This window comes from Ornithorhynchus anatinus, chromosome 4, assembly GCF_004115215.2.
Source record: "Ornithorhynchus anatinus isolate Pmale09 chromosome 4, mOrnAna1.pri.v4, whole genome shotgun sequence".
Lineage (NCBI taxonomy): Eukaryota > Metazoa > Chordata > Mammalia > Monotremata > Ornithorhynchidae > Ornithorhynchus > Ornithorhynchus anatinus.
The window spans coordinates 51,707,498-51,726,991 of NC_041731.1; the positions used below are offsets into that span (position 1 = coordinate 51,707,498).

At 43.2% G+C, this 19,494-nt stretch overlaps 2 protein-coding genes across 2 annotated transcripts in view; one reads left to right on the forward strand and one right to left on the reverse strand.

Annotated features, from left to right (window-relative positions):
- Positions 1-7,148, forward strand: part of CPNE3 (copine 3) — a 61,513-nt gene extending 54,365 nt beyond the window's left edge. Inside the window, exon 16 of the mRNA XM_029062627.1 lies at positions 3,784-7,148. Within this exon, the coding sequence (XP_028918460.1) occupies positions 3,784-3,894 (111 nt within the window). The 3' untranslated portion in view covers positions 3,895-7,148. The remainder of the gene's footprint in view (positions 1-3,783) is intronic.
- A 3,879-nt stretch (positions 7,149-11,027) lies between these two features.
- Positions 11,028-19,494, reverse strand: part of CNGB3 (cyclic nucleotide gated channel subunit beta 3) — a 128,840-nt gene continuing 120,373 nt past the window's right edge. The window contains exons 16-18 of the mRNA XM_029062187.2: positions 16,773-16,919; positions 14,731-14,905; positions 11,028-11,736 (exon numbers count right to left, since the gene is read on the reverse strand). Of these exons, the coding sequence (XP_028918020.1) occupies positions 11,494-11,736; positions 14,731-14,905; positions 16,773-16,919 (565 nt within the window). The 3' untranslated portion in view covers positions 11,028-11,493. The remainder of the gene's footprint in view (positions 11,737-14,730; positions 14,906-16,772; positions 16,920-19,494) is intronic.

The following is a 19,494-nucleotide window of genomic DNA, read 5'->3' on the forward strand; positions in this document are numbered from 1 at the left end:
GAGTGAATGAAAAAGACTTTTAGCCACATACTGAGAAGCTGTTTTATCTTTTTTTTTTTCCAACACTCTATCATGAACTCCTCAGGTATTTCATCGCCATGTCTAAATTTTTAGGTCCCATTTATATAACTATATATTTTTCTTTTGTTAAAAGACAATGTGAGAGAACTTTACTGTATGTTCTTCAGGTTTGCTTTTACATACATGGTCAACTCTATAAGAAAGTGGCATTGTGATTTCTGGAGGGTCTGGCATTTTACAATTAATTTCCTTCATATTGGAAGATTATTAGGTTGGTCGTTTATTTTGTTTTACTAAAACAGACCTAGTTTGGTAATTCTAGGGAATAGGTCTTCAGAATTACTTTTTTTGACGTGTCTACTAACTCTTTGATTTATAATCTCCCAAGTGCGATCTCTCTGCACACAGTAAACACTCAATAAATACCACTGATTGATTGATGTAACAAGTTAACAGATTCTCTATTGTCCATCATTTTTCTTAGACATCCCTTACTTTGCATAGTTACCATTTTATGGTCCCCCTCGCCTTCCACCTGAGGCTATTGTCCCCAGCTTATTCCACTAGAGCCCCTGGACTCTGTCTCTAAAACTTTTCCCTCCCCTTCCACTGGTCCTTGTAGTACCTAGCTGCAGAACAAGCTGGAAGTCGGGGGAATTTTGAGCCCACTTCCCCCATTCTTCCTGTAGAAGCCAAATCTACTGTTTGGCCTATTGTTTATCAAGAAGCAGCATGCCTAGTGGATAAAGCAAGGGCCTGGAAATCAGAAGGACTTGAGTTCTAATCCAGACTCCTTTACATGTCTACTCTGTAACCATGGGCAAGTCACTTAACTTCTCTGTGCCTCCGTTACCTAATCTGTAAAATGGGCACAGAGACTGTGTCCAACCTGATTAAACTGTATCTTCCCCAGTGCTTAGAACAGTGCTTGACACATAACAATCATCATAATTATTATTATTTATTGGGTCCCAGCCGGAAACTCCAGGTCTTGCTTCACTGGCTAAATCTAATGATGCTCCTGAAAGCTACATGCAAGACTCTTACTACTGCCAGTTTTCTGCAAGAACTACTCGTAGAAGAACTTGTTTTCACTGAGCCATTTATGCACTTAGATCCTCAGATGCACCAAGCATAGGTCTTGGGGCCGTAATGAGGGGATAAACGGTCAGCACCCCCCACTTTCATGGCCAGACTAACCTTAGTACATTGGAGAATCTCCTCTGGGTGTCACATTCCTAAGAGTCTCCATGGGCAATTTGTTCATGTGAATTGGTGGGAATTACAAGAGAAGCAGTATTGCCTAGTGGATAGAACATGGGCTTGGGGGCAGAAGACATAGGTTTTAATTCTAGTTCTGCCATTTGTCTGCTCGTGACCTTGGGCAAGTCACTCCTCTCTGCCTCAGTAATTCATCTGTAAAATGGGGATTAAGACTGTGAGTCTGATATGGGCCAGGGACAATGTCCAACCCAATTGGCTTGTATCCCCCCCAGCCCCAGCACTTGGTACAGTGCCTGGCAAATAATAAGCACTTAACAAATACCACAGTTATGATTATTGTTTGTTATGGAATCTACTTGAGTTTCTTTGTGCCTCTGTAATTGACTTGCACCTCAAAGTGGCTAGGAGCAGGGAGGAGAACAGTACAGTGGAAATAAAGGAACGTCCATTTCTTAAGCATCCCATCTGCTCTGCCTTCCCTCCCTCCCACTCTCAAATCCCACTATTGGACTATTAGTCTTAATCATAAATCCTTAAAATTCCTGAGAAGCCAATTACTAATTAGCCCCTCCCTTAAGGGGCTTAAGCACTTAAGCATTTCAGTACTCACCCCTGCCCACAGTACTTATATACAAAATTTCTAGACAGTAAGATAATTATGGGCAGGTAACATGACTACCGACTCTGTTGGTTGTACTGTCCCAAGTACTTAGTACAGTGTTCTGCACAAAATGTTCAAAAAATACCACTGATTGATTGTTGTACTCTGCTTCTTCCCCTATGTGTATTTTTTGTCATTTTCTGTCTCCCCAACTAGATTGAAAGTTCCGTGAGGGCAGGGATCATATCTACTAACTCTATTATACTGCACTCTTCTAAGCACTTAGGATAAGGATAGTGCTTCTCACACAGTGAGGTCTCAGTAAATACTATTGAATGATTGACTAGTCCAGGCACTTAGTACAGTGCTTGGCACACAGTAAGTGCTCAATAAATATGATTGAATGAATGATGAATTGTCACTAGTGCTGCCTTAGTTACCCAGTAGATTTATCTGTGCTTCAGTCTTCTTATCAATCAATCAATCAATCAATCAGTGCTATTTACTGAGACCTTATATTGTGCAAAGACCTATATTAAGCACTTGGAAGAGTAATACGGTTTAATTGGTAGACACAATTCTTGCCCCCAAGGAGCTTAAAGTGTAGTGGGGGAGACAGACATTAAAATAAAGTACAGGAAGGGGAAGAGGCAGAGTATAAGGCTATGTATATAAATGCTGTAGGGATGGGGGTGAGGTGAATGCAGAAGGTAGTGTGAATAGGGGAAATTTAGTTAGGGAAGGCCTCTGGAGGAGATACAGTTTTAGTAGGGCTTTGAAGATGTGGAGGGTAGTGCTGTTGGACATGAAGGGGGTGGGAGTTCCAGGCATAAGGGAGCATGTGAGCAAACAGTTAATGACAAGGCAGATGAGTTAGAAGTACAGTGAGTAGGTTGGCATTAGAAGGGCAAAGTGTGTGGGTTGGGTTGGAGTTGGAAATCAGTGAGGTTAGGGAGGAGGGTGAGAGCTGATTAAGTGCCTTAAAGCCATTGATAAGGAGTTGTGTGTTTAATGAGGAGTTGGATAGGGAACCACTGATGATCTTTGAGGAGCGGGAGATGTAGACTGAACTTTTTTTAGATTATGATCCAGATAGCAGAATAAAGTATGGACTGGAGAGGCGAGTGACAGGAAGCAGGGAAGTCAGTGAGGAGATTGATGCAGTAGTCAAGGTGGGATAGGAAGTCCTTGCATCAGCATGGTATCAGTTTAGATGGAGAGGAAGGGGTGGATTTTAGCCATGTTGTGAAGATAGAACTGACAGGATTTGGTGACAGATTGAATATGTGTGCTGAGTGAGAGAGATGAGCCAAGGATAATGGAAAAGTTGTGAGATAGGGAGGATGGTGCTACTGTAATAATAATAATAATAATAATAATAATATTGTTATAATGGTATTTGTTAAGCACTTACTATATGCGAGGCAATGTACTAAGCTGCTGGGATGGATATAAGCAAATGGGTTGGACACATTCCCTGTCCATGTGGGGCGCTCAGTCTCAATTCCCATTTTACAGATGAGGTAACTGATGCACAGAGAAGTGAAGTGACTTGCCCAAGGTCACACAGCAGACAGGTGGCAGAGCAGGGATTAGAACCCATGACCTTTTGACTCCCAGACTTATGCTATATCCACTACATCATGCTTCTTTTTCAGTAGTGGGAAAATCTTTCAGTGGGAAGATGAGGTTAGTTGGGAAAGGCTTCCTTTCAGGTATTAAGAAGTGGACAATACTTCCAGAACTCCAGAATGAGAAATTGATGGCATGAAGCAATATGTCTGTTGTATGAAGTCTGTTTGTTATCCAGTCCCTTGCCCCTTGCTGCTGGTATTAAGAAGCAAGTCTAGGCTCCTGGCAGGAAAGGGGTGAAAGTAGGGCCTGAGTCTTTAGCCCAGTTTCTAGCTTGCAACCTTGGACTCTATTTTCTTTTCCAGGCCCCCAAAGAAGCGCTTGCTCAGTGTGTTCTGGCGGAGGTTCCCCAGCAAGTCGTGGGCTACTTCAACACGTACAAACTCCTCCCTCCCAAGAACCCACCTTCCAAATGAAGATGAGACCCAGTCCACATTGGCCGAATTCATCCATGCAGCGAAGATCAAGGGATCAGTCACCCAAATGCATCATCCCGCCATGTAGCTTCTTGGGCCTCTCCCTGCTTCTATGAGAAATATCCTTCTGCACCAAACCATACCCATTTAATGCATTTCTTCTGGAATAAGCTTTTTGTACTCTTGAAATTTTAAGTGCCAAGTTAATCTTTTCCTAATCACGTCAGGTACTGCTGGTGATTTGCACTTATCATGAGGCAGGTGATATAAGGAAGCATCAGGGAAGCTGATTTTTGTTTTTGTTGTTCACTGCATTTAATGAATGCAAATATAATGAACTCACTGTTCCTGAAGGTTAGGTGGAAGAGTCAGAATGGTAAAGGCAGGTCACCCACATGTTGCCCTCCTGGCAGTTAGTGGCCTATGTGCATATTAAACTTTCACCCTTGATCAAGATAAAGTTCTTGCACCCAATAACACCTGGAGTCTAACTGATTTTCCATGCCTTCCCAATTAGCTTATGCACTGCAGGTTGTAAACCTCCTGGACTCGTTCCCTGAGGCATCTTGTGTTTCCTAGGAACTGGGCAGCTGATGTTGATCCTGTGGATTTGCCCAGATCAAAACCCCAATCTGTTGGCTGGAAAAGGGGACATGCATTTGGTTTTGTACTGTACAGTCATCAAATAGCATAAACCTGTCCTACAAACGGTTTTGCGTTTGCCTCTTTCCCTCCCATTGCTTTTAGCGTTCTCCATCTAAGGAACTAGTAATAGAATCAGTCATTTTTATTGAGCACTTACTGTGTGCAGAGCACTGTACTAAGTGCTTGAGAGAGTACAATATAACAATATTACAGAGTTCATAGTCACATTCCTTGCCCGCTATGAGCTTAAGGTCTCCAATCTAGTTTAAGTGCTTACTTTAGGCACAGCACTGTATGAAGAGCTGGGAAAGATTACCCAGATGGGAATTAGACAGTGATCCCTGTCTTTGTGGGGGCTCACAATCTAACAGGTTAGGAAGGTATTATCTTTAAAGAAGTAACAGGGTGTAAATTCTAATCAACCACTAGGAAACTTTAGGATTCTAAAATCATAAGGGATTTTTCTCTTTCAGCTCTGTTCAGCTGGGTTGGTTCAGTCCTCCCATTTGTTTTGCTTTGGGTGGTTTTCTGGACCAAAATGGTTGCCATTGGCATGCTTTCTGTGTGGCTGCTGATTGGGCACAGGGCAGCAAATCTCTTTGACCTCTTAATCAAATTCCACTTCTTTCTGTATCCTGCTTTTTGAGCACCTTTGGCCTGAGGAGCTTGCTAATGATAACAGTGACCATGTGAGAGACAAGGCTTCATAAGGAGATGCAGATATTGCAAATGTTTAGAAGCAGTTGCATTTCTCAGGCACTGCGCATGCCCTGTAGTTAGGCTAAAGATCATCTGAATCATCTGCAAGCTCACTTTCTACAGGCTAACATACACTACAAGGCTTTGACTTCATCGTTTTGATGATTTAAATGCTTTCCCTGAAAATAATATCTTCCCTGTGATGGTCCTATTCCACAGAACACTTTGTTCTTGGAAGAGTTCTCCCTTCTCCCCACCCTCCCCACCCCCAATTTCAAGAATTGAAACAAACCCTTGCAAATCTCACCTGCCTGGGTTCCTTCCCTGTCAGGTAGTGAGAGGGGCAGTCACCCTGCAGAGAGCTACTTTGATCTTAGCTCCTTGGAAGTGTCTTCCAGGAGGAAGGAACCTGGCTTGCCATATCAGGCGTTTTCGTGGTTATTTGGTGTCTGCGGCAGCTTCTATGATAGCCCAGTCTTCACTGGGAACAGGATGGAGGATCAGCAAACATGGGAAAACCCCTTGCTGTTATATCAGGATTCCCACAGCAAGGGGTAGTTTCAGCCTTTGTTTAGAGACACTGAAATGTCCTGCCCTGAATTTCTGTTCTGACCATCAGCTAAGTTGAGGGTTTTGTCTGCTATCAATCAAGAGGATTTATAATTCTCCTATTTTTATATGTGCTTTTATTAGAGAAAAATGTTACATGAAGATGCTTTAGTAGATATCATTATTTTAAAGGGACATGTTTGTAGGTCAGGGTAAGCGGTGAGTAGAGGCATTTATATTTTCCAATTTGTCAAACTTTAAGAAAATAGATTTCAGAAATTCAGTCCATGTGATCTCTTGCTACTTAACACTTTTCTCTTGAATTACATCATCTCCTTTCATATCATACTCACACAAGTGCTCCCGTTTAAACTGTAGTTAAAGACACGGTATGCTGCAACCTAGGCCTATACCTTTTAGTACCCAATGCATGATACAATGGCAAGTGAAATTTGCTTCTGCCGAGGTGGGTGCTCACAGGATCAAGACAGAAGTTTATACCTTCTGCTTTGATCTGAAAGACTTGTACACAATCCTGCTTGCAGCTTCAGATGCCACCCTGTGGTAGAAATTCTGAATGGACGTTTTCAACGAAATGTAGGTGTCAGACCCAGGATTGGCTAATCTTTAGGGTGTCACCCTCTCCTCCTGCCCTTTTCAAAATACACTCGATACCTCTCTTCCTTTTATGCTTCATTTCTTTGACAGCTTAAAATATTTTAGCCTCAATACGTTTTTGTGATGACAATTTTTGCTTAACATTTAAATAATTTTTCTTTTTTTGGGGGGGATATTTAAGCTACATCATGTAACAGGATTACTTCCCCCAGAGTACAGAAGGAATAGAAGACAGGAGCATCAGGAACAACTCTTAAGGCAGTTGAAGCTTCTCCCTCCACTTCCATTATCTGGGTTAGGATTTGCTCTCCTGCTCACACCCCCCACCTTCTGATCTCTCTGATTTGTTTTCTACTCCTATACCTCACCCACTGGGTCTTTTCCCTCCTTTTTCTGAAAGTAACATTTCTTCCTACTCCAATTATGAAGAGACTAACATACTCTAACACCTTCTCTGAAGCTAAGAAACATTGACATTCTGCCAGTTTTTGGGGGGGGGCGGAGGGAAGCTTGAGAGGTTATAGAGTTCTCAGGAGCTAGGTGTTAGGGGGAAGAGTTCGAAATCCCCAGAGATAACCCAAAACCTGGTTGATAATCACTGAACTAGAGGGTTATGTGTTTGTTTTTTTTAATAAATGATCTCTTTGCTAATATATATATAGCTATTTCTAATATATGGCCAGATGTTTAAGTGCACCCTCCCCTTTGAATTTCACTTGATAAAATTAATACTGGATGTGAGATGAAAAGTGTCCTGTTTTCATTTTGTTATGATTCACTCTGTCAGTGATTTGAAGCTCCGTGACCTGTAGTCTGAAGCAGACTAGAAGATTAGAGACTGAACAACTGAAGCAATAGAAAGAGCGTAGCCTAGTGGAAAGATCACAGGTCTGGGAGTCAGGGGATCTGAGTTCTAATTTTCTCTGCTCTGGACCTTGGGCAAGTCACTTAAATTCCCTACAGCTGAGTTTCCTCAATGTAAAATGGGGATTTAGTACCTGTTCTTCCTCCTAGATAAACCGTGAGCCCCATGTTTGGACATAGACTGTGTCTGACCTGATTAACTTGTATATACTTCAGTGCTTAGAACTGTGCTTGGCACATTGTAAGTGCTGATAAAATACCATTATTATTATTAAAGTTTCCCAATTCATTATTATTAAATTAAAGGGTACATATTTTACCCTTCTCTGTGGCACAATAGAGGAGGGTCTTAAATGTTCTGGTGCTTTCTGGGGTAAGGACAGAGGGAAAAGCCTGAAGGGCATGAAAGACCTGGTGGGTTTTTTTTTAATTTTAGAGGAATTAGGGAACATGAAACTAATACTGTCACCAAATTTGGCTACCTATATAATACTTTATCCTTTGTGATTCAGTTTTCAATATATTTTTACATATGTATGTATCTACATGGATGAATAAATACAAAACTGATTCAAGAAGGCCAGGAAGACTTTGGGGAAATAGGCAGAGTCTGGTCACAGTTCATTCAATAGTAGTATTTATTGAGTGCTTACTATGTGCAGAGCACTGTACTAAGTGCTTGGAATGAACAAGTCGGCAACAGATAAGCTAAGAGGCCTTCTTCAACAACAGTGGGTTGTTGACCAGAGTTAATTGTGTTTATTGAGCTCTTACTGTGTGCAGAGCACCGTACTAAGGGCTTGAGAGAGTACAATATAACAGACACATTCCCTGTTCACAGTGAGCTTACAGTCTAGATGAGATGGACATTAATACAAAGTCTTATGTACAAAGATAGGTAGATTGAGTGCTGGGGGGTTGGGAGTGGGGTGAATAAAGGGAACAAGCAAGTCAGAGCAATGCAGAAGGGAGAGGGAGAAGAGGAAAGGAGGGCTTAGGGAAGGCCTCTAGGCAACTCCTGAAGATTTTTGAGGAATGGGGAAACAAGGCCTAAACATTTTTGTAGGAAAATGACAGGGGCAGCAGAGTAAGGTATGTACTGGAGTGGGGAGAGATGGGAGGTGGGGAGGTCAGCAAGGAAGCTAATACAATAATCAGGTAGGATAGGATAAGTGTTTGGATTAACATGGTAGCAGTTTGGATGAGAGGAATGTTCAGATTTTAGCAATATTGTGAAGGTTGAACCAACAAGATTTAGTGGTAGATCGAATATGTGGGTTGAATGAAAGAGATGAGTCAAGGATAACACCAAGTTTATGGGCTTGTGAGACGACAAGATTGGTGATGCTTTCTACAGTGATAGAGAGGTCAGGGTTTAGGTGCAAACATGAGGAGTTCTGTTTTGGACAGGTTAAGTTTGAGGTGACAGACATCCAAGTACAGATGTCTTGAAGGCAGGGGGAATTGCCAGACTGCAGAGAGTGAAAGAGATAAGGTTTGGAGATGTAGATTTGGGAATCATCTGCATAAAGGTGGTAGTTGAAGCAATGAGAGTGAATGAGTTCTCCAAGGGAGTGGGTGAAGATGGAGAATAGAAGGGAACCTAGAACTGAACCTGAGGGACTCCCACAGTTAGGGGATGGGAGGCAGAGGAGAAGCTGCAAAAGAGACTGAGAATGAATGGCTAGAGAGATAGGAGGGGAGACAGGGGAGGGGAGACAGGCATTAAAGTAAATTACAGATAGGATAAGTAGTAGAGAATAAGGTACTTACATAGTGCTTTGGGGCTGAGATGAGTGCTGAAGGGCTAGTCAGACAAGGACATAGTTGTGAAGGGGGCCAGACAGGCAAAGGAGGGGCTTAATCAGGGAAGGCCTCTTGGAGAAGATGTGATTTTTAAGAAGGTTTTAAAGGTAGGGAGAGTGGTGGACTATCAGATATTAAGAGGGAGGGAGTTCCAAGCCAGAGGGAGGATGTGGGAGGCATCAACTGCAGGAAAGAGGAGCGCAAGACTCAGAGGGCAGGCTGGCTTTCTAGGACTGGAGCGTGCACATTTGATTGAAGTAGAAGATCAACAAGGCAAGGTAAGAATCAGTCAGGTTTATTTATTAATGCTTATTATGTGTGCAGTACTGTACTAAACGCTTGGGAAAATTCAAACACTATAACAGACACATTCCCTGCCCACAGTGAGCTTACAATCTAGAGGGGGAGACAGATATTAAATAAATTACAGATAGGTATGTAAGTGTTCTGGGACTGAGGGCAGGGATGGTGAATAAAGGGAGCAAGTCAGGGTGACACAGAGGGAGTTGTAAAGAGGAAATCAGGGCTTAGAGAAGGCCTCTTAAAGGAGATGTGCCTTCAGTGAGGGTTTAAATGGGGAGGAGAGTAATTGTCTGACAGATATGAGAGAGGGAGGGTGTTCCAGGCCAGAGGGCAAGAGGTTGGCGTTGAGATAGACTCAAACAAGGTACAGTGAGAAGGTTGGCATTAAAGGAGCGAAGTGTGTGGGCTTGATGGTAGTAGGAGAGTAGTGAGACAGGAAGGAGCGAGCTGATTGCCTTACCTCTCTATTGTCCTTTCCTAAATGGTTTGTACAATGTTCTGCACATAGTAAATGCTCAATAAGTACCAATGATTGATTGAGCCCCCTATTTCAACTTTAAAAAGAATGTTCCTTTCCTGTAACAAATCGTAGCAAGACTTCTTGAGGAGGCCTCAGCACAGGCTACTCCGGGTGGCCCTTCCTACAAATGGACCTATTTACTTGAGACATATTCGGGAATATTGCTCAGCTCTCTGGGGTAGGTGACTAACTCACTTAAAGAAACTCAGAATAAAAAGAAAGCTAAATCTTTTGTTGATAAGCAGCTGTTATAGGTTTAAGGCCTTCCGGTGCTTGTCCAATGCTCCAGGTGTACTTGCATGTGCCTGCATTTGACTCAAGATGGAGAGATGAGACCCTTGGCACATGGTAAGTGAATCATGCTTTGAGGTTGTGAGTGTGTGGTGGACGATGACACTAGAGAAGTCTCATCCCCATGAATAGAGCTGGAAGGGCCCTGATGGACTTGAGTAACTATATCGTGACAAAGTTACATGAGTTTTTTTTCTTTTATGGCATTTACTAAGCACTTACTATGTGCTAGACATTATAATAATAATAATAACTGGTATTTGTTAAGCACTTACTATGTCCCAAGCACAAGCAAATTTGGTTGGATACAGTCCCAGTATCACATAGGGCTCACAGTTTTAATCCACATTTTACAGATGAGGTGTCTGAGGTGCAGAGAAGTTAAGTGACTCGCCTAAGGTTCATTCATTCATTCAATCATATTTATTTAGCACTTACTGCATGCAGAGCACTGTACTAAGTGCTTGGGAGAGTACAATATAACAGTAAACTGACACATTTCCTGCCCACAATAAACTTACAGTCTTCACACAACAGACTGGTGGTGGAACCAGAATTAGAACCCAGGTCCTTCTGACTACCAGGCTTGTACTCTATCAACTAGGCCATTGTGCTTCCTCCGTGTACTAAGCACTGGGGTAGATACAAACTAATCAGACTGGACACAGTCCATGCTCCACACTGGACTCGTGTTAACTGCCATTTTATAGAATGTTTTGTCTGTCTCCCCATTCTAGACTGTGAGCCCGTTATTGGGTAGGGATTGTCTCTATTTGATGCTGAATTGTACTTTCCAAGAGCATAGTACAGTGCTCTGCACACAGTAAGCACTCTGAGAACTCCAAAGATAATTTGTTCTTCTTCACTTCTGCCACCACTGTTGATCTTATGAGGAGTGGAGCACTGATCATTTAGCACCTGAAAGGTGGTGGTTGATATCTGACCATCATCTGAACCCACATCACTTAATAAAGCAGCATAACCTAATCTGAGAGAGAGTAGATCCATATTCATGGCCACAAAACAGCACTAAAACTCAAGAGAGAAGCTCAAGGGGAAACTATATGCTAGAAACATGAGGGGCAAGAGTAAAGCAAAACCCAACGAGGTAACAGGAAAGAAAGAAGCAAAGAGGAAAATGATCATCTATTTCTGACTTATGAGGAAAACACCACCTTCAAATCAAGCTCTGCAAACTGTGTTCTAGTGAATTAATGGTGATTTCTCAGGAGTAGATGCAATGCCCTTTGACTAACTGTACCATCCAGGGACAGTGCAAGACTCCAACCCACAACATCAAGCGTCTATTGCTTAGGCTTCTCTTTGACTTGAACAGTAAGTACCTCTCCTTCTCCTGCATTAGGGGAAGGGGTCATTGTAATGATAAGTGATTGATTGGTAGTTCCCCAGCATAAGACTGCTTTGGATGATGGCTGAGGAGTTGGGTTTCCTTTTATCGGGCTTGGTTGACATTTATGACTATCCAATGGCTTCTCTTCATGCTCTCTTCCTTTCTCTTCTTCTCCTTCAGGGTTTTCTGGCTTTTCCTGGAAGAAGAAATTTAGACTTAAATCCAAGCCAAGAGTCAACTCCCTTCAGGTAGTGTATATTAAAGAATTCGCAGGAGAAGCAGCATGGCCCTGTAGAAAGACCATGGGTTTGGAGGTCAGAGGCCCTGGTCTTATTCTTTTTCTGCCACTTGCCTGCTGGGTGACCCTGAGCAAATCACTTAGCTTCTCTGTGCTTCAGTTTCTTAAAATGGGGATTCATTCCTTATTTTCCCTCCTACTTAGATTGTGAGGCCTATGTGAAACAGGGACAGTATCCAACCTGATTATCTCGTATCTACCCCAGCTCTTAGAACAGTGCTTGATGTATAGAAAACACTTCATCAATACCATAATTATAGGTTACAGCTGAGATCCTGAACTGCTGGATTAGTATAAATAGGACGTGTTTTCTGTTTCTTGGAAAGTCAGTGTGGTATAGAGGAAACAGCATTGGATAGGAATCAGGAGACCTAGATCCCAGGTCTGTCACTGCCCTTCTGTGTGACTTTGGGCAAGTGACAACCTCTCTGGGCCTCAGTTTCCTTATCTGTAAAATGGGGGTAATTCCTATCTACCTTTTTTTAAAAAAAAAATAATGGCATTTTTTTAAGGGCTTATGATGTCAAGATTTTTCTAAGCACTGTGGTACATACCAATCATTCCTCACGGGGCTCAGTCTAAGTATTGAATCTTCATTTTACAGTTGAGGAAACTGAGGCCCAGTTTCAATGGTATTTTTTTGAACACTTACTATGTAAAGAGCACTGTACTAAGTTCTTGGGAGAATACAATACAACAAAATTAGTTGACATGTTCCCTGTCCATAATAAGCTTATAGTCTAGAGTAATGAAGTGACTTATCAAAGGTCACACAGCGGGCAAGTGGCAGAGCCAGCATTAGAAGCCAGGTCCTCTGACTCCTAGGTCTGTGCTCTTTTCACTAGGCCACTCTACTTCCCTATTTTATAGAGATATTTGGAGGATAAAGTAAGATGTGTTGAAAGTATTTGGAAAAATAGCAGCACTCTTATTAGTTCAAAGTAAAAGTAATAGTAGTATTGTTCTAATAGTACTTTTGTGTCAAGAAATGAGTAAGATTTGGGATTTGCAAATTAATAAGGAGCCCTAGGATTTATATGTTTTTGTCTGGAAAGTCCTTATCTTAGTCCTAAAACTAATCCAATATGATTTTCAAAGTGTGAATTCTAAGGTAAGTGAAAGATTCCTATCACTTAGTATTAAATTAATACCTTTTTCTGGTCCTGGCCCTAGTTGGTTGGATCTGTGGAAGAGTCACCCTCCAGCCCGGTTAAAGAGAAGATAAGGTTTGGCTATATGATCCCCTGCTTTCCTGTCAGTCACCCAACTAATTGACTCCCCAGGCAAAGAGGGATTTTTATTTACCCACAGGGACCTAGGCAAGGTTGAGCCCACCCATGTCTGCTGTAGAATCAAGAGGAAAAAAGGAATTTCTGATTTCCAAGATGGAGCACAGAGAAAAGAAAGGAACCTAGTAAACCAGAGAATCTTGTCTTGAGCTTTTATTGCATTTTCCCAAGTGTTTAATACAGTGTATTACACTGTACATGCTCAAATACTATTGAAACTACTATTGTTATGGAAGTCACTTCAGCCCCAGTAGGAGCAGGTAAACTCTCAGAAGCTGAGACCATTTTTAATGATATTCATCAAGTGCTTACTGTGTATAAAATATTGTAATAAGTGTGGGGAAGATACAAGAAGCTAATCAGGTTGAATACAGTCCCTGTCCCACATGAGCTTCAAAGTCTAAGTAGGTGGGAGAACAGGTATTGAATCTCCATTTTGCACTTGACAAAACTGAGGCACAGAAAAGTTAAGTGACTTGCCCAAGGTCACAGCAGACAAGTGGCAAAGCTGGGTTTAGAATCCATATCTTCTGGCTCCCAGGCCCAGGCTTTATCCATGGCTTCCCAAAGAGCAGGAGACAATAGCTCCTTTTCTTGCATGGTTTCCTCAAATTCATTCAATCGTATTGACTGAGAGCTTTCTGTGGGCAAAGAACTTTACTAAGTGCTTATCACTCTAGGGTAGAAAACAACACTAGGGCATTCCTTTAACTTTAGTAATGTTTTTCCCTGCAGCTCTAGGCATCTTTGACATACTCTCTCACTTCCTCTCTTCTGTTCTTTATTTTAGTGTCTGTCTCCCCAGCTACAGCGTAGGCTCCTTGAGACTAGGAATCATGCCTACTAATTCTTTTGTACTCTTCTACACACTTTAGAATAGTCCTCTGCTGAGTTGACACTCAATATTATTAATTTGATCAATCCATTAATAGTATTTATTGAGTGCTGACTGTGTACATAGGAAAGTACAATGCAGCAGAGTTGGTAGATATTTTCCCTGCATGCAACAAGCTTCCAGTCTAGAGATAACTCCCCTCAACCCTCCCCAAATATTGCAAAGTAGATAGCGTAAATTTTAAGTTTTGTTCTTTGAATATTGACTGAAGGATCAGACTGCAGCATGGCTGAGAAGCAGCATGGTTTAGTGGATACAGCATGAGCCTGAGAGTCAGTGGGACCTGGGTTTTAATCCCTGCTCCCCCACGTGTCTACTGTGTGACCTTGGGCAAGTCACTTCATTTCTCCTTGGGCAAGTCACTTCATTTCTCTGGGCCTCAGTTACCTCATCTGTAAAAGGAGGATTATGAGTGTGAGCCCCATGTGGGACAGGGACTGTGTCCAACCGTATCTACCCCAGCACTAAGAATGGTGTTTGGCACATAGTAAGCACTTAAGTATCATAATTATCATTATTATTATTGTTATTAGTGGAGTTGGGTCCCAACCCATCCGTGGCCTGCCAATCTACAGTATGCCTAAATGAGCCTTAGTCGGGTTCTGGTTCACGTGCTGGGATTGGAACTTCAAGTTCTGGGACTGAAAGCTAGCACCAGCCTCTGTTTCGGCAGGCTGAACCAGAATGGTTCATTTCCTCCTTTGTTACCTGAGCTGCTTGTTCCCGCTTCAGTTTGAGCAACCTTGCAAGGCCCGCTTTTCCTGAACCACCCAGCAGAGCTTTGAACATCTTGGGTGTCTCTTCTTTCGGTGGGAAGAGAAAAGCCAGTCCTTTTACTGGTGGAGGCTCATTTGCGGGCTTGGCCTTCTGTTTGAGGAGGACCCTGTGGGAAAGAGAACATGAAAGCCATTTAAGACACTCGATGAGAGCTCTGGGGGGAATCCTGAGGGCAAGTTTAAATTCAGATCAAAGATCTCAAACTTTGTCGTTTCTGCTCTAGACTGCAAGCTCTTTGTGGGCAGAGAATATATCTAGCAACTCTGTTGTGTGGTACTCTTCAGAGCATGGGCCTGGGAGTCAGAGGACCAGAGTTCTAATCTGGTCTCTGTCAAATGTTTCCTGCGTGACCTTGGGCGAATCACTTAATTTATCTGTGCCTCAATTTCCTCAACTGTAAAATGGTGATTCAATACCTGTTCTCCCTACTATTTCAACTTTGAGCCCCATGCAGAACAGGGGCTGTGTGACAGACCTAATATACTCGTACTTATCCCAGAGCTTAGAACAGTGTTTGACATAGAGCAAGTGCTTAATAAGGACCCTAAAACAAACAAATTCTTAGTCCAGTGCTCTGCACACAGAAAGCACCAACAAGTACCGTTGATTGATTGATACATTCGGTGTCTCCTTCCCCCGCCTCCCCCTCACTGGGTCTTGTTTACATTCATGTGTGCATTCCCACACCACTCCTCTGGTGGGACATGGGCCCAACCAGTACCCCCAAAGTCCTCCTGGGCTCTGGGAGCACAGCCCTAATCCTGAAGGATTTCTTCTGCCACTGCTTAATGTTCTGCAGGACGATGGGAGAACCTAAACAAATAAAATGGTCAGTTGCATAGATGGGGGAAGAGGAATTGGGACTGCCCATGGCTGCCCATTTGGCCGAGTCCCTGGATGGACGGACCACACCCATCCAGAGAACACCAGGTCCAGCTTACCTACCGGGGCCTCTATTTTATGCGGTTCCGACCTGAAAGGGGCCTCAGCCACCCATGCTCAATGCACTGCTCACGCTAGGCTCTGTGGCAGCTATCAGTCCATCAGCACAGGATGGGCTGGTTCACCCAGAGTCAGTGCCAACATGCTGCCACCTTGGCCATTTCTCCACTGAGGCACTGGGCAGAAGCTACTGAGAAAGAGGTGGGTGTACAGGTAAGTTCTGCCCCTCTCTACTTCTCTTCCATTTTGCCCCTCTACCATAATTCCTCTTACTTTTCTCTCCTCTTACCTTTCTCTCTTTTCCCTTTCCCCCTTTAGCTTTTCCATTCCTCCCCATTACCTTCTCACCTATGTCTTTATTTTCTGTCTGTTCCCTGCACCCCACCACGCACACAGTTTGGGCTTGTCCTCCTCCTACCCCCATGCCTCTTCCACTTAAGGTAACCAGATTTATGGGTTTTACTTAATAAAACAACAAAAATCCTTTGTGCCTTATACCTAATTGTCAAACCTGGCAGCTCTCCAGCCTGTTTCTCAATGGGTGCTACAGGAGAGGCATTCAGAAGTCAGCAGTACCTGTGTGGTTATTGGCGTTAGAATTCTTAGCTCATTTCCTCTATCCTTTTTTTAATGATATTTGTTAAGTACTTCCTATGAGTCAAGCACTGTTGTAAGTGCTAGGGTTGATACAAGTTAATCAGGCTGGAGACAGTTCTGTCCCACATGGACCACACAGCCTAAGTAAGAAGGAGAACAGGTATTAAATCCCCACTTGCAGGTGAGGAAACTGAGGCACAGAGAAGTGAAATTACTTGTTCAAGGTCACACAGAAAGCAAGTGGTGGAGCCAGGAGTAGAACCAAGGTCTTCTGGCTCCCAGGTCCACGCTCTTTCCACAAGGCAAGGCCATGCTATTTCCCTCTCTTCAAGGAGGAAATTAGTGTGAGATGCTGGCATTCATGGATTCCTGATAGGGCAATTCTAGTTATTTACAAACCCAAATCCCAACTCTCTGTGTTAAAATGGACATACTTTGCTTTCTTCATCAGGAGCTTTTGAGAGTCCGGGTAGTGCACCAGGATTTCATTGAGAGTCTTTTTGTCAAGAATAAAGAGATTTGCAAACCCATGCGCCACCACATTGGCTGTTCGACGGTTTCCTCCCCCAGAGGCTAGAAGGCTGCAAGACAAAAAAAACGGTTTACACCTGGAAGGTTCAGCCTTCTCACTTGCTGTTATTACCAGTGCTGAGCTCCCCTTCTCCCTCTACTCCCTCTACCGCCCCCCTTCACCTCTCCGCAGCTTAACCCTCTTTTCCCCCCATTTCCCTCTGCTCCTCCCCCTCTACCTTTCCATCCCCTCAGCACTGTACTCGTCTGCTCAACTGTATATATTTTCATTACCCTATTTATTTTGTTAATGAAATGTACATCACCTTGATTCTATTTAGTTACCATGGGTTTTTACAAGATGTTCTTCCCCTTGACTCTATTCATTGCCACTGTTCTTGTCTGTCTGTCTCCCCCGATTAGACTGTAAGCCCGTCAAACGGCAGGGACTGTCTCTATCTGTTGCCGACTTGTTCATTCCAAGCGCTTAGTACAGTGCTCTGCACATAGTAAGCGCTCAGTAAATACTATTGAATGAATGAATGAACCTGTGGGAGAAGAAGTTTGCATATTGGAACATTAAGAGAGACAGCCCAGTGGTTCAATACAATTGGCAGCCTCAGCCAGATCCAGCACATAATCACTGAATAGGGTTAATTGAACACCAGTTGTGTTCAGAGTACTGTACTAGGCACTCAAGGATCTCGGGAAGCAGCATGGCCTAATGGAAAGAGCTTGGGCCCGGGAGTCAGAGAACCTGGGTTCTAATCCCAACTCTTTGACACTTGCCTGCTATGTGACCTTGGACAAGTATCTTCACCTTTCTGTGCCTCGGGGTACCTCATCTATAAAATGGGGATTAAGACAGTGAGCCCCATGTGGGACATGGACTGTGTCCAAGCTGGTTAGCTTGCATCTACCCCAGAGCTTAACACAGTGCCTGGCACATAGCAAATGCTTAACAAAGACCACTAACAACAAAAAAAAGACAAGGAATATAATGGAGGCAGATACTAAAATGATTTGCAGACAGAGGCAAGAAAGAAACGGAGATTTTGCATTCATTCAATTGTATTTATTGAGCACTTACTGTGTACAGAGCACTGTACTAAGTGTTTGGGATGTACAATTCAGCAACAAATAGAGACAATCCCTATCCACACACACATGCACTAGGCCTAAGAAATTGGGTATGTAAAATATAGTCCAGAAGTACTGCAGAAGGGAAGATATAACCTGAGGAGATGAGAGAGAAATTGGGGACTGGTTTTGGAGGACACATAATTTCAGAAGGGCTTCGGACGATAGGGAGAACAGTGTAGTCTGTTGGATTTAGATCCAGGCAGGGGGCAAAGTAGCAAGCGGGTGTTTGGCAGTGGAGAATAGAATGAGGCATCGAGAATAGGTGTTCTTGAAAGGGATGATGAGGGCAAACTGGGATGTGTTTGGGGAAGAGAGGAAAAAGGTAAGAAGTAGAGTTCCTTCAATCTGATGGACAGGAATTTCTGCTTTTTTTATGGTATTTGTTAAGACCTTTCTAAGTGCCAGACACTCTACTATGCACTGGGGTAGATACAAGCTAACCAGCTTTGACACAGTCTGTGTTCCACACAGGGCTCGCAGTCTTAATCCCCATTTTACAGGTGAGGTAACTGAGGTACCTCTCCTAGGAATCAACACCTTATCGTGGCAGGCCACTTTGCTTATGCTGATGAAGCTTAGAGCTATGCCATATAGGGCTACCCATAGTGGAAAGGCCTAAGTTGAAGCGTCAAGCAAAGTTGATTCACCTGTGCTGGGCAGGAGTGACATGGGAAAAAGTCAAAGGTGAATCACCAAGTGTTCAAAACAATGATCAAAGACAGCAGCATAGTCTAAAGTTTTTACTGCAAAGAAGAAGGCAATGATAAACCACTTTCATATCTTTACTAGGAAAGCTCTACGGAGACACATACCAGAATGGCTTACAACAGAAAATATGATGTTCTGAAGAGAGGGTGTCAATGGAGTTGCTGCGGGTTGGAAATGCCTCAGTGGCATTTGAAGAAAAAACTGAGGTACACGGAAATGAAGTTACTTGCCCAAGATCACACAGCAGACAAGTGACAGAGCTGTGATAAAGAACCTAGTTCCTCTGCCTACCAGGCCCATGCTCTTTCCACTAGGCCTTGCAGCTTCTCTGCTTGATGTGGAGAGAACTAGGCAACCTCTGGAGGTTTCGGTGAGCAGGAAGCCATTTGTACCTCAGTTGGCTCATGGCTTCTCAAACCTCTCCAAGAAGGAGGTGGCCTTGGGCGGATCCCACTTTCTGGGAATAGTTTGGGGGAGTGGAAGGGCTTATGAGCAGACCTCCTTATTGGATTTTCAGTGGTTAAAACTTCCCCCCACACCAAGTCTATGAGAAATTGGTTCCAGGGTTCTGGTATTGCCATCTGAAGATCCCTTAAGCTTGGCAGCTTGGGTGATTGCCTGGTTCACTCATGCCTAAAACAGGCTCTGAGTGAGAGGAGGGAAACTCTGGAGGTGTTCTTAATGTTTGAGGCATCCACACTTCTGGGTTTCCCAGAGCTCATCTCAGCAGTTGGGGATGTTTTTTCTCTAGAATTCTCTGGAAATGTCATTCCTTCCCTGATGATTGGGTCTTCT